A 14,856-nucleotide genomic window follows, 5' to 3' on the forward strand; every position below is an offset into this window, starting at 1 on the left:
CACTACCTAGGAAGTCAGAACAAGCTGTTAAGAGATCCTGAATGTTGACTGCATGAAAAGTTAGCCCTGTAAAGTAATTAGGCCCAGTAATTTTCCCATAAATGTTGTTTATCTGCTTATTTAGATTCTGCCATCCTTTGCTCTGTGAGTTGTTTGTTTGATTTCATTGAGGCTATTCCTGAAGTAAAATGTCATTTAATGAAAGAGAGAATTTGGTGATGCGTATAGCACCCACTCCCGTTACAAATAAGTGGCCCTGCTAACACTGAGGCTCATGCCCTTTCAGAGAATGGGTTAATGAAGATAGTCTCACTGACACTTTCCATCTCATTTCTCATCTCATGTCCTAGTTCATTCTTGTTTCAGTCTTTCACCTTCCCTGTGATAATAATCAATTTTACAGACTGTTAAGGTGAAAATAGGGAAGCATTTAATAGAAGAGTTTGATTGTGAAGTAACGACCACAGACAAAGGAACATAATACTTCCTATCTTCATAGATCACCATGCAGTATTTCTGTCCCGTTGCCAAAGAACCCCAGCTATAAATTAGTTAGCAGAGGTTATCTTGTCTGGGAAACCTGCTTACCATCTGCTGTGGTCAGATCATGGGAAAAGAGAAGGGGCCAGATTTTTACAAAATGTATGCCCCCTTGAAATATGTTTGACTAGGTATTGCTGTAGCACCTCTGACTGTGAAAGCAGATAGATATAACTACATGGATGCATGGATATGTTGGTGTGTTACTGCTTATGTGAGATTTGCAGCACATAGATCATAAATCTATTGGTGGAATCATTTTTCATCAAATGACCTTTTTCTGTATTGTCCCTTTTCTAAATCATCACCCAGCAGCAGAGGATGATGATCTGTAGTGCAGAGTTTGAAGGCTGCTTTTGACAATTCTTCATGAATTTGCTTTCTTCTGAAACACAGGTATTCTGTCTCTGTCATTTAAAGGGCTCATCCAAGCCTGAGAACTGTGAACGTAATGCTAACTGGGTAAGAGTGTTCATATATTTGATAAGTGTCACTTTATTGGCACTGGGAATTGTGACTTCTAACAAAGAAAGGGCACATAATTAGAGAGCTGAGACACAGCCTGTCAAAAGTGGGTAGCGCGGATGCTTTGTGGACCCTTGTGAACTAAACACCTATTGTGTACATCCCTGTGGTTGCAGCGAGTTCAGAGATCTGCTGACTTCAGGTGGCTTCTTCTGGTCCTACAAAATAGCTAGAAATCCGTAATGACAACTTTACTCAAGTTCTGATTCACAAAGATATTCTGATATTCTCCATTTCAAGACCCAAAAATGAACAGAAACTTTTGTCATCCTGTAGGTTCTGCTCAACAGTATTTTGTGTTCTTTGTTTGCTGTGTCTGTGAATAAAGTGTGGTTAAGACTGAATTTAGGCATGGAAGAAGGGCAGAGCAATGGCAAAGGGACTGTTTTGTCAAATAAGGAACAGATATTCCAACCCAAGCTGCTGGGGTTTGCAGAGCATCCATCAAGTGGGGTACCAGTGAAGCATAAATGCTGAGTGTGCTGTATCGGCTGGTATAATTGAGATCCAAATCTGGCTCTGTACTTCCTCCCCCTTTTCTGTATATTATCCAGCACACTCTCTCCAATCAGTTAGCAAGAGATAATACGTTCTATTTGTTCCTAGATCTGCTGTGCAATAATACAGAGTATCACTGTGACAAAGCACTATTACACTTGCCATTGTTTCAAGCCTTAAGACCATGTACTTTTGTTAATACACTGGAATACTTTTAACTGGGCCTACAAAACCGTTGTTCTGGAAAGAGCATTTTATAAATGTAATTAGGACCTAAAGAAATGTCTGTGCCTATAGCTCCTAATTGGTAGCAGAATTTCTTCAATGATATCTCTCTGCTTGAATTTTAATTCAAAGATATTTCAGTATTCCTCCTGTGATATTTGCATTTTATTCAAATGATGTCACATAAAATATAAACTTGTTTCTGGTATTCAGGAAACATAAGAGATGTGTTCCAAGTCTAACTAGCATTTTGCCAGTGCATGAAAAATTGGGTCTGCTTCTCAGAGAGCAGTATTGTAATGTTCAGTGATTTCATTCCTCTATATTATCTCTAAATTTGCTTAAAAATAATAAAGAAATACTTGAAGAATACTCAGGCAGTTAAATAGTGCAACAAAATTCAGGATTGCTAAGAGGCTGCCTTGAGAGTGAAAAGATCTGGATTTATATTGTGTCACAGTTCTTCTATATAGACTTGGGGAAATCACTTCATCTTCCTGTGCCCCCATTTTCCAGCTGAAGAATGGGAAGAAGCAGATTCCCATTTTTTCCCTCAGATTTTCTGTTTAACTCTTTGATGTGTGGACCAGCTTTTACTGTACAGAGGTAGAGCAGGTAGCACAGGATAGAAGGGCTAACACCTCTTTCAGGGTCCTAGACTTTCCTTGGCATGCACAAATGGTAATAACACCTTTTGCATAATTTTCCAAATTGATATTGCTATAATTTGACTATTTTCTGTGGCAACGTGATTCTTTTTTAAGACAGATTTCTCAAGGGGCTTCATCTGCCTTCAGCTGAAGTGGGATGACAGCATTATTTTTCTCTCAGCATTTCCTCTGAGTAGGCACAGTTGTGGGTAATAAGCTAGTGGGATGAAAAGAAAATGTAATAACTAGGCATAAGGTTCAGTGCTGCAAGGGGATCTCGGCTCTTAATGTAGTCAGGATGATGCCGTGTTAAAAGCTGGATTTTGTTTGCATTGCTTCTGAGCAGAAGGGTATGGAAAGCATCCCTGAGGATTGCAGCTAGAGACTCTCCCCAGTTGGCCAGATTTCTTGGAATATAAAGCAAAAATTGAGAGAGTAGGTGGGGACAGTGACTGGGCAAGATGGACATACGTTGTTCTGGAGTCCTCTACGTGTGTTTCTAATCTTTAGGCCAATGGTTTGCCCTAGTTTTATCATCGGCAGTTTTATCATCAGCTGTCTTTGAGTGGTCCCAGGACTGCAAAGAACATTAGAGATATCTTTGTTCCTGTGTCTGGATCTGTGCTGAATTCAGCTCCCTCATACTGGGGACCTGTCTTAGCATTCCTGATCCTGGCATGGTGCTTTTTATCTACAATTGCAGAGCAGAGAAGGGAGGGTGGGAGAGAATGTAATGAAAATGAGGAAAATCAGGGTGACAAAAGGAAGACGAGTCGTAACAGACCTTACAGTTGTGTTGTACTAGCTGTACAGGGATAGATGACAGGGTTGGGGGGACCTGAGCCCCCTAAACCCTTGATTTCCACTTGGCAGATGTGATCTAGGGACTTTGACAGGATCGACTTGGTTATGATGAGGATGTTTTTCATTAGGTTATAAAGAACCTGGTTAGATTCTATATATATTTTTTTAATCTAAATATTGCCTCTTCAACCTGGTTTCAGAAATATAACCCATGCCTTCAAAATGGAATTTCATGCTTATGCTGCAGTAGGTTCTTTATAGCAATTGTATTTTACTCCTTGGCATCTCTTAAGCATAATTTGTTTGTCTGAGTTGACATCGCCATGTGAATTTTCTCTCTGAAGGGTAAATGATTTGGCTCTTTCATTGTTTTAGATGCCATCAGGCAATGAAATGAAGATTTTCAATTCTGCAGATGTGCATTCAGGATGGAAATCATGGGCTTGGGTCCAGATTTTGGACACTACAAATTTCAGCACTTTTTTGAAGTAAGATTCTGGATTGGCTCACTGTGAAAACTTGGAATGGCAGGAAAGCTAAAACAGAGAGAGGCTGAAATGTGATCATACCTCATGAACAATCTTAAATAAAAAATACACAATTTAGTTTTGTTGCAACCAGTTCAGTTATGATCCTGTGTCCACAATGTTAATGAGGACATTAAGATTAAAAGACAAGGAGGTAGAGGGTGTTAACATGTAAAATCTGGCTGCTGGCTTAACTCATCTAGATTTGTCCTTCTTTCCGATGTTAATGTGTCGTTGGACCACTCTCTTTATGTAGTCTGCTCCCCTCTCTCAGAGAACTTGTGTGGTATTTCGGGGTCTGAGAACTAAAATTCCACTCTCCTCAAAATCCTGCCCTGCAGTAACTAGTAACAACATTGCTTTCATGGCTCATAGTTCCTGCAGCTAACCTCTCTCTCCATAGTGAAGAGAGAGGCTTTCTTTCCCCTCTTTCATTTTTCCTTGCAAGTGATAACTGTTTTCACTCTCCTTTTGTATTCCAAAGGTATCAACTAGCCTTATCTCTGAACATATCCAGTTAACTCAATCGCTATCTCTTAATATTTACCTCTGATATTTGCAACTGTTGTTTAAATTTTTGAAAAAGAGCTTGTGTGCCTAAAAGCTGGTCGGTCTTTAAAGTGGAAAGCTGGAAACCATAGACTTTGCTTTGGTTAGATCATGGCATCCTGTACAAAAAGGCAGAAGCAATGAAAAGGACATTTTTTTAATTTAGCATGCCAGTTTTAAAAGATGATTTTGAGCATTGATTACCCACTCAGTATTACACTACTGGCCAGGCATGCAATTGCTGTTCTCAGCCTTTTTTTGGAGGAAATTTGGGCAGGCTGAGTGGACCATGTATCTGAGGCAGTTTGACATCCATGCATCACGTTTTTGTTGAATGAAACTGCCTGGTTAATATATTTGGAAGACACATGCATTACATGAAAAAAGAAATTCTTTAACAGAGTATGCGTTCAAGCTTAAATACCTATTACGATGATGTCTACACTTCCTTACTGTTGTGTGGTAGCAAGGGTCTAGTTTAATATAAGTGTCTGTCCTGTTATCCTTTGAGGAACCCTTGTCATAGCTTAGGGACAGGATGTATCCCAGGGAAAATAGGCTTATTTCTGGCTGTTATCCTGTGCAGATTTGTGATGGGGAAGATTTGTCTGTTGCTGTGGCAGAGTGATTTACAACAACTTCCTTGCTGAAAAATCTCAGCTGATAAAAAAGCCTTAGGGACAAATGCCTCTTGGTTTCCATGCTATTCAGTTCAGTTAGTGAACAAAGCAGCAGATGGCAATTATGGGAGAGCTGCACCTTTCAAGACAACCTGTGATCTCAGATACCCCAGAGAGGAACAGTTCTGTAACTTCTAGGACAAGTTGCTCACACATCAGTATTTCTGTGAAAACAAGACTGCAAACTGGCTATGCCTATTCAGTCCCCAGCTGAACAGGTACTAAATGCAGGGGCCTAGTACTGCTCTTAGGATCAGACTCTCCTGCCATCTGCATTGCAAGCTCTCTTCAGGGGCCGCCACAACCCAAGCTTAGAGTTCTCTGGAGGGGCAAAGCCTGACACAGTTGGTTCCTTTGTACATCCAAGCTGTCTTTCACAGAAGGAGATTTGTCGACAGGAGTCAGGTACACTGCAGTTCTCCAGCTCCGCTTTCTTAAGTGCGCTGAGGCTGCTTTGAGGCTGGGGCAGTATGCCACGGCAGAGTGTATGGCCTTGGGTCTTGGCACTCTTAGTCCTGTCTGCTCAGGGATGATGTGAACATAAGTATTTCAAAATAGCCTCAGAAGGCAACAGCAATGGCATGTAGTTAAGCTATCCGGCAGGATTTTCTTACCAGACACCTGGTTATAACCTGCACTGAAAGCGAGTGTGAAAGTAAGCTTCGTTAGCACAACTGAGTTTGTTTTTCAAAGCCCTAAACTGCAGACGCACTGTTGGAAAGGCCATCTAAAGGGTCCCTGAGGCTGCTGTCAGCAGACACCTGTAGACACATCCACTTGTTCTTTGTAAAGGAAGTGCTTTCATTCTGATTTCATTTGAATCTGAAAACAAAAGTCAAGTGAAAATGTTCACTCTGAGGAAAGAGGCCTTGAGGTTTTTCTTTTGTTTACACCAGATACAACACTTTGCTAAAGTCTTATCTGGTGGGGGTTCTGGCTTGCAGAACACCATGCTGTTTGTGCTGATTTAGGGTAATGATAGTAATAGTAGCTCCAAGGTTGGCTTCCTCAGGGGCTGGAGGTTACAAAGGACGGGTGTTTGAGAGCCATACCTGCCTGTGTGACCTAGACAGCTGTGCTGAGAACAGAAGGCCAATTGCCTTTGAAGCAAATTATTAAAATCCATGGTATCCCAGCTGCTACTCCAGTCAGTCTCAGCAGAGAATGGAGGGATGCTACAGGGCATGGAAGAGAGAAAGTGAAACCAACTTTCATGTAGTTTTTGTCCTCACCTTAGAGGGCAGCACTGCTTAAAAAGGGCTCCTTGCCATCGTCTGTTCTCAGCACTGACCACCAGCTGAATGCCGCACAGAGGCTAACCTCTTCTGTCAGCCTCTAGCTGTTGTTCGATGCCTCGGAGAGACAGAGTTGAAACCATCACGAAATAGCTGTCATCTCTACAACCCTGTATAGTGACCAGTGGAAGGGCACTGATATCCAGGAGTGTCAAACTGGCATCCCTCCATTGTGCAAAACTCACTTCAAGAACAAAATATGCTGGTCCCTGACTATTGGTGTAACAGGAAAAAGCTGGCATGAGTAAGTAATAAGATGTTTCACTTTCTGTCACTTTTAATCCATCATGGATGTTCTTGCTGGACTGTGTTGCTCTACTCGGAAGGGGCTTTCAGCAAAGCAGGTCAGATATGTGGGTGCCTTCCATCCACTCAGCAATGACTGGAAACAAGAGGGTGCACAAAGCAAATTAAGTCTGTGATTTCAAGCCCATCATGTCAGTGGTGCCTGTCAGTTCCAGGGGTCACACTAATTGAAGCTGATGTGTTATTAGAAATCTGTCAGAAGCTGATGCCTTGAATCAGCTGCTTAATGGGTTTTAAGTGCCTTTAAAGTAGTTTAGCCAGCAGTGGCTGATCTAAGGAGTGGACTCCTGATTACGATCTTTTCTTAGCTAATCCCTGTTCAGGACAGTGCTGCTTCACCAGCATCTTGGAGGAGCATTAGCAGAATTCAGAGCATTCAATTTAGTAATTACTGCCATAGTGCCTTATCCTGAAAGATGCTGTTTGCTTTCCAGGCAATTGGTGCCAGGGTTTGAACCCAGTACAGTTAATCTAGCTCTTTGCTGTATGGTGATATGGTTTGCTGTTTCTCTGAATCTGTCTGTTGCCCAAGATGGAACACAGGCTAGCAGATGGGCTGATCACAAGCACTTGATGTGTAGTGTCATTCCAGTTAGCACTTACGGAACATTCTCCCTTGCTGTGCTGATGTGTACCTCCTAGGTCTATCTCAAGCCGGAGGCCAAAAGGTGAGGTGAAATGAATGTTCACGTTCCTTCCTTTATATTACAACACACAGTCTGTAAAGCTGCACACTCTTGTTTCCTTTCTGAGCAAGAGAAACATTCTGGATGTTTAGTGGCAGCAAAGTTTGCATTCGGAGTTGCTGTGTTTATATCATACAGTTGTTGAACAGTTGTCTAGAATACCACAAGGATGCAGTGACCCAGCCACTCGTTTCAGTCCTGACATTGTATAAATATTTGATGGACTGAACTTCTCAATGGATTTCAGTGGGAACAGGATGAGCCTTTCATGCTTAATGGGCAGGACACTGTGAAAACATTCACTTGACAGTTCCTTGACTAATCTGCCATTAAAAAAGAATGCCCCAGTGAACGTGTCTTTACAGATGAGCTAGAAAGAAAGTGTGTTAAACACCAAGTTTTAAACAGCCCCCATACCTCCAAGAACAACAAAAAATTGCTAGAGTATCTTTCATTTTTTCTATTCCTCATCTAAGGGAGAAAAAGTAGAAATAATGTAACATCAAATTTTTGCCAGCTGTTTAATGTATTAATGTTTGCTCTTTCTTGCAGTCACCTTTGACCATTTTGAAATTTTGCGAGCCATTGGGAAGGGCAGCTTTGGAAAAGTAAGTATTTTGTATACTAGTCAGCACTGGGACAGCTATAAACATAGCTGTCTGAGAAACAGGCAAATTAGAGAGGCTTACATGAGAATAGAGACATAAAACACTGCATTGTAAATGAGATTTGACCTGAACTTAAACTCCTGGTAATCAAGAAAAAGAATCTTAGCCTGATTCCTCATCCATTCCATAGCCACAAATTATATTATAGGAGATTAAAGTGAAATACTGATGAACCGATCAGCTGAATTTCATTGTGTTTCTGGATAAGCATCTTCTAAGGCTGGTTCCTCAGCAAAGCAACACTGAACATCATGATGTGTCTTTGAGAAAGAGCTATAATCAGCATGAAAGGCTTGACAAATTTTTAATGGGAATGTCTGTGAAACAGTGTTTGTAATTAAGCATCAGGTTACAGTCACATGTTGGTTTTATTTTTATTTTGTTACAGACTCTCATGCTTGCGTATGTAGATGGAATTTTAGAAGGTCATCTGCTGCATAGTAGAAAGGCACGCTGATGCCAGAAACAGTATGTTTTGCATACAAAGTTAATCAAAAATATTATAACAAAGATGTATTTGGGGGTGAAATAAAGATTGACTGAAACTGAAAATTTATCCCAAATTCTTCAACTGTTGTGGAAACAAATCTGAAAAATGTCTAAATGTTTTGTTTTGCTCTCTTATAACCTTTCCATTTTTCTTTGAAGAAACATTTCTTTTTAGATTTGTTGAAATATAACTTTTAAAAGGGCTAAAAGTCAAAACCCGGTATCTCAAACAAAGCCCAAGGTTCCTTGTGAGCTGAATGAAACCTTGGGTTGCTCTGTAATGTTAAAATACTGCATTCATTGCCATTACTGAGAAGTGCAGCCAATAAATGGAAAAAAAAATGCCCTTCTTTTCTCCTAAATCCTTATTATAAAGAAGAAGGAAATTCAGGTGCTGCTCCCCACTTTCTGTATTTCCATGCTGAAAGGGACTCCTCAAAACAATAACTGATTTGGAAGGGGTGGACAGTTTGAAGGAAAATGGTCAAGATTACTTGTTGCTATTAAATAAAATGTTGACTTATCTGTGATTTTCTATTACCACTTTTGTGGTGACAAATTCTTTCCTGTCACATTTCCTGAGCAGTGGGATGAGGTATTTGTGGTGATGCCTAGAGTTGCAAGGTAAGTGCACAGAGCTGAGACTTAGCAACATTGCCTTTGTTAGAGTTAATGGCTGGATGCTCATGTGACCGTGTTTTACCTGCATAAATTTGCTGACCAGTCGTCTCTGATTTACCACTTGATTTGCTCACTTAGGTCTGTGTTGTACAAAAGAATGATACCAAGAAAATGTACGCCATGAAATACATGAATAAGCAAAAGTGTTTGGAACGTAACGAAGTGAGAAATGTTTTCAAGGAGCTTCAGATTATGCAGGGCCTGGAGCACCCATTCTTAGTTAATTTATGGTAAGATATTTCTCCTTTACTTACTGGCTAAGTCAACATTGTTAGTCAGGGACATCTTTGAGACCAGACTTACCCACTTTTCTACTGCAAGCAGGTTTCAGGAGCAGATTGTACTGAGGATGGCAAGGCACTAAGGGCCTCATGCAGCCAGCCGTCTGGGCGCATTGGCCCCTCCGCTGGCAGGGTGTCTGTGGGCTGTTCCTGAGGTGCTCTCTGAATGAAGAGAGGCCGTGATGAGAAGCATATTGCTCTGAAGAATGCTCTCGTGTGCACTGCAGGCAGTGCCCGAGGTTCTTCTTGACTTTCCTTGGAGATGTGGCTTCTTGGCAATTCTGCTGATCTGGGCTTTGGTTTCAAAGGAATCTTGTTTAATTAAACAAGAAGTTTACCACTCACACAGAGTTTGTTCCCCTTGTGGTTCTTTCCTAGGCAGGTATTACTCATTACCCATAACCCAGTTTTATTTAATGCTGTTCCTTTGCAAAAAACAATAGCTTCTAGGACCACACAGTAACAGCACTGTATTGATAGCCAAGTAGCGCTCTTTAAATAGCGTTTCTTTTTGGCTATGCTTTGGACTGGAAAAACCTGCTGCCTTCAGGAAGTAAGGAACTGCTCCGTCTCCTGTATTATCACAATGGAGGATACGTTGCCTTGAATAGCTAAGTGTAGGCACAGTGGAAGTTGTCTGAAGGTTTTTGTGCCACAAAGCTTTGGGAGGTATGAAATGGCTCAGCCAGTCTTCAGTGGAAAGCTGAACATAGTCTTTAGAAAACTGGTATAGTGCACTGCTTCTCTGGTGTTTCAGCTACCCCAGTTCACAACACATGAAGACTGCTGCTGTGAGCTGCAGGCACCCTTGTCTCCAGAGTGAGGTTGAGGCCTTGAACTGTTAAATGTGCACCAGCACAACCTTCAAAATGGAGAAAGCGCAGTTGACTTTCCAAAGCTTCCATGTTTGAATCCCTCTCAAACCAATTTTGTCTTGCCAGCAGGCACTGAGAAATCTAATGTAGCAGGGGAGGGAGGGAGGGGAGAACAGATCAGCTATGAAGTACCCATGAGATCACTCTGAAGTCAGCATTGGTCTCAACTCTTTTCTTTGTTCTCACAGCCTCTTGATTCTATGGTTTATTTTGTACTTTGGAAAACCTGCCTTAATACCTTATTGATACTTGACTGAATTAATGCTGATCAGCAAAGATAAAAGGCATTTTATCATTGAATTTACTGACATAAAAATAATACCATTCAAATTTTATTGCAGAAATCCATATATCTGTCTGGGAAATGTGTACATAAAAGATTCTTTCCTTTAATAGTATGTGATAAGTGCAACCTGCATGCCCTGATTTTAGCCCTTTTTCAACCATCAGCAATGGGATTGATCAGCTCAGTGATAAAAGACACACTAGTTCTTCCATCTTCATTTGATTCAGCATGTTTCCTTGCAGAAGTGAAGTACAAAGGAGTTATTTATAACACTCTGTTAGGGGTAGAGGCTGCCAGATTAATTTTATTAGGACATCAGTAACATTTCAAGTGGTGGGGGTCTCATACCACATGATTTTTTTTTAATTACTTTTTTTTAAGGGGTTCAGTGGTAAATAACCTGTAAGTACAGGCTCCTTCTAGACTAGTGAGTAATTACATTTACTGGATATAGGAGTCATTTTTGGAATGAGATAGAGCTCTTCATCACTAAACACAAAAATGAGAGTAAAACCCACTGAGGATCATAAGTCTTTGAATAACTTTGTGTTCCTTTTTGAAATTTCGTATGTCGCTTCAGTGCTGTTAGCTGTATTGTCATTCAGTGTTTTTCTAACTAGATACAGCTTTGAGTAAGAACCATGGATCTGGAACTCCCAAAGCTTTGGGTATATTTCCAAATTTTGCTTTCTCATTTGAACAAGCAGTTTCACACAAAACTCAGTAAGCAGCTGAGAACTGAACAGCAGATGCTTGTGTATAGACCAGTAAGAGCAAATCATCTGAGTTTACCTATTTCTTTTGTCATGTCGTTACTGGGTTCTGATATAGCCTTTAGCTTTCTTGCTCTCTAAATGATACATGGACCACAGGCTTCAAGCAGAGTAATACTTTGGTTAGTGGTGATGGTCATCACCTCAGGAAGTTGGACTGCTGCTAAGTAAATTCCATGAGGAAGAAGCTGGTCACAGCAGATTGACAGTGTGTCTCAAAGGGATGCTTGGGAAATTGTTAAATTAAATGATGCTACTTAAAGTGGAACTGGAGATAACATCTGCATCCCTTGTTCTCTTGAACAAATGAGTTTATTAACAGGCTGCTGTTATGAAAATCAGAAGATGGGTACAAGTTCTTTTTGTACAAAAAGCTACTTGCTGTGATTCTGAGCACAGCTGCATGTGCTGTCTTAGGTCTTCTGTCTGTATTTTCTTGCTTCTATGGGTCAATTTTCTTGGATGTCCAGAAAAGAGAAAATGTCCATCATGAAGAGCTGATCATGACACTGAAGGGCTGCTCTGCCAAAAACACTGTTCAGCCAGAGCTGCAGGCTGGATTGCCACTGTTGTATTGAGTTTGACCGCTCAGCCAGCGGTGAATTCAGTGTCCCTAACCCCTCTGAGGCATCTTAAATACCTGAGTGTTTGGTGGGGCAGTGTAGGCTGTTACAGGCAGTTTTCATAGAGTACCAGCAAGGTAATGACACTGGTGATTTCTGGAGGTGCACCACTCCACACCCAGTGGTAACTGTTTTAATTGTTCCTTGTGGCCAAGGTCTCCTGACTGTGTGCAAGTGAATAGCAAAAGTATCATCTCCCATGTCACATTTTTGAAATGGAAATTTTCATTAGCTGCTACCTTGCTGGCACCAGCAGTTATAGCTGAATAAAAGAAGCAAGTGTGTGCTGTATGCTGCCCAGCGCTTTAGGAGGGCCAAGAAACAAGCATTAGTGTGGGCTCCTCCCTGAAATAAAAAGGGACAGTCCACATGTCCTGGGCTCTTTCTGTTCTGTGCTAGTCAGTCACTGCCATTCATATCCCATGATAAACACATCTTAAAGCTGCTCCCACATGTCAGACTCCTGTCCAGCTCTCTTTGCAACCCCTGGGGGGAGGAAATTAGCATCCAAACACCCTCCTGAGTGATATCCTTGAAGAGATGCTGAGTTGCCATTCTGTCTCCTGAATCCCAAACTACCCCACCTGATAAGGTGGAGACATACAGATGACTACGTGACTGACGCGAGAGGCCAGAGCCATTGTCATTTCCTTTTCATTTCTTTTTCTTTCTATTCGTGGCAGTGCTGGACTGCAGCCTAGGCTGGAGAATGCCTTCTAGGGTGGTCCATGAATTGGGCAGTGAACTGGTAACTTCATGTTCCTCTCCCTGACACTGAAGGTGTTAATAGCATTCATATCTGCCCTCTCCCCCAGGGCAATAATGCTGTGCTCAGATATGCCCATTCATAGCATCACAAAACTCGCTGTACCACAGCAATGTCAGGAAAACACTCGATGGCAGTCACAGCAGAGAGCACAAAGCAAAGCCTCTTTGTGCAGAAGGCAAGAGCTGTTCAGCAGAGTGACTTTTGAGCTGCCAGGGGCAGAGATCTCCCTGTTGTTAGCTCAGCATAGGTCTTCCTTGTCCTTTATTACTTCTTTGAAAGGTTTTACCTGCATTGCATTCAGTGGAACCCCTTATTAAAAAAAAAAGAGATTAAACATACTGGGTCTATATTCAGAAATGATTCAGAACTTTTGGAGGATTCATCATTTTTGATGAATTTTGCCTTTTTAGTGGTGGGGAGAAGGTTGCATAACCCCATTCATAAGTTTGGTTGCTGAACTCTGTGCATTCTGCTGTGTTTTCGAGCAAACGGTAAACCTGACTCAGCATTCTGTTTTCTTATGCTTCTCCTGTGGGACTCCTGGCACAAGAACTGGCCCTAATAACATCTATACCAGTGATCACCGGTGGTCACTGCATGCTCTGGGTATGGAGAATATTCAGTACTTGAATCCTCCTTTTGACTGGTGGAACCACTGGCAGAGAGGGAAGCAAAGACTCGAAGTCAAGTTTGTCCAGTCCTCCCCTTTGAAAGGCTTGTTTTTTCGTTTGCTGGACTAGAAGTTTCGGCTATTTTTAATTTTCTGTCTCAGGATAAATTTATTAGGAAAAACACGTGGAAAAAATGATTCAGTCATCTTGAAGTTCAGATTTAGAAGAAGGTATTGCTTTGTAAAAATGAAGAAAATAATAATCTTGTACTGTGTTCTGTATAGACTTTAGCCATCTCCTGTAAATATGCTCAAATGTGGTCCAGGTTTGGGCACTTGATGCATCTTAGTGCCTCCATGCTCACTTAAAGCCTGGTGGACTTAGGTAAATTCTCAGAAGAATCTGTGTTGTGCATGCTCCAGCTGACAGGAGTAGAGGATAGATGTGATGTTCAACATGAAATCAGTGATACTGGCTGATGCAAGCTGCATTAGAGTGATGTATGTTGAGATTTTTTGCTTTGGCTTTGTTTTGTAAGTGGCTGATAGTAACAGGTTCTACAGAAAATCATTGGGTTCCTGTTCTTCTAGTGGGTTTATTGGCAAGTATTCATACAAGCTGTACTCACTTTTTTTGTGGAACCTGAGCTAAACTGTTGTCAGATCAGGTACTTTGAGAATATTGTCAGTAAGAATTTAGACACAGGTGGGAAACTGAACATGCAAAGATCAGGAAATTACTTTTTACCAAATGAAAAAGTTTCAAGAAATTATAGGCATTTCCAGAGATACTTTCTGTCCCTTTTTAATCTGTTTTTTAATATTTCCCTCCTTGAACAATGTTTGTTATTTTAGGTACTCATTCCAAGATGAAGAAGATATGTTCATGGTTGTGGATCTGCTGCTTGGAGGGGACCTGCGTTATCATCTCCAACAAAACGTGCGATTCCAAGAAGGCACCGTGAAACTCTTCATCTGTGAGCTGGTGTTGGCTCTCGACTATCTCCAGAGCAGACACATCATCCACAGGTCAGTCAGGGACTTCAGAGGAGGACTGATATTCATTCATAGGCTGTAGCAGGGACTGACTAGGAATTGACCCAATGCACATACTTGAAACTGTACATGTATTCAAAAGGACTCACCTGCCAATTGAATGCTTATGTCAGTGTTACTTAATTTTCTGGCAGAAAAATTTTTTGATGCATGGGATAAGGTGACGTTGAAGTCTGCCCCATGCATCAACACCATAAAGAGCCACTGCCTTCCAGTTCCTCAGTCTTTGCGGTGGATGATACATCAAGCATTCAGAACCCACATAGGTTCGGTTGTGTTTTGATTCTAAAACTGATCCAAACAGATATCAGTATCGTTGGTAGGTAAACAAGACATATTCAGACAGTGATACCTAGAATTGTGTGGTGCCCTCAACTGAAAATTTCAGACTGTTTTACAGAGTGGGAAAGTGAATGTCTGACTGGTTTGCCTTAGTTTTATTTCAGGCAAGAGACTAGTG

At 41.2% G+C, this 14,856-nt stretch overlaps 1 protein-coding gene across 4 annotated transcripts in view; it reads left to right on the forward strand.

The window, feature by feature from the left end:
* Window positions 1–14,856, forward strand: part of STK32A (serine/threonine kinase 32A) — an 84,166-nt gene that overhangs the window by 36,583 nt on the left and 32,727 nt on the right. For all 4 annotated transcript variants that reach the window (XM_026118304.2, XM_064521208.1, XM_064521206.1 and 1 more), the window contains 3 exons: window positions 7,838–7,893; window positions 9,202–9,353; window positions 14,196–14,369. In XM_026118304.2, the coding sequence (XP_025974089.2) occupies window positions 7,838–7,893; window positions 9,202–9,353; window positions 14,196–14,369 (382 nt within the window). The remainder of the gene's footprint in view (window positions 1–7,837; window positions 7,894–9,201; window positions 9,354–14,195; window positions 14,370–14,856) is intronic.

This window comes from Dromaius novaehollandiae, chromosome 15, assembly GCF_036370855.1.
Source record: "Dromaius novaehollandiae isolate bDroNov1 chromosome 15, bDroNov1.hap1, whole genome shotgun sequence".
Taxonomy (NCBI): domain Eukaryota; kingdom Metazoa; phylum Chordata; class Aves; order Casuariiformes; family Dromaiidae; genus Dromaius; species Dromaius novaehollandiae.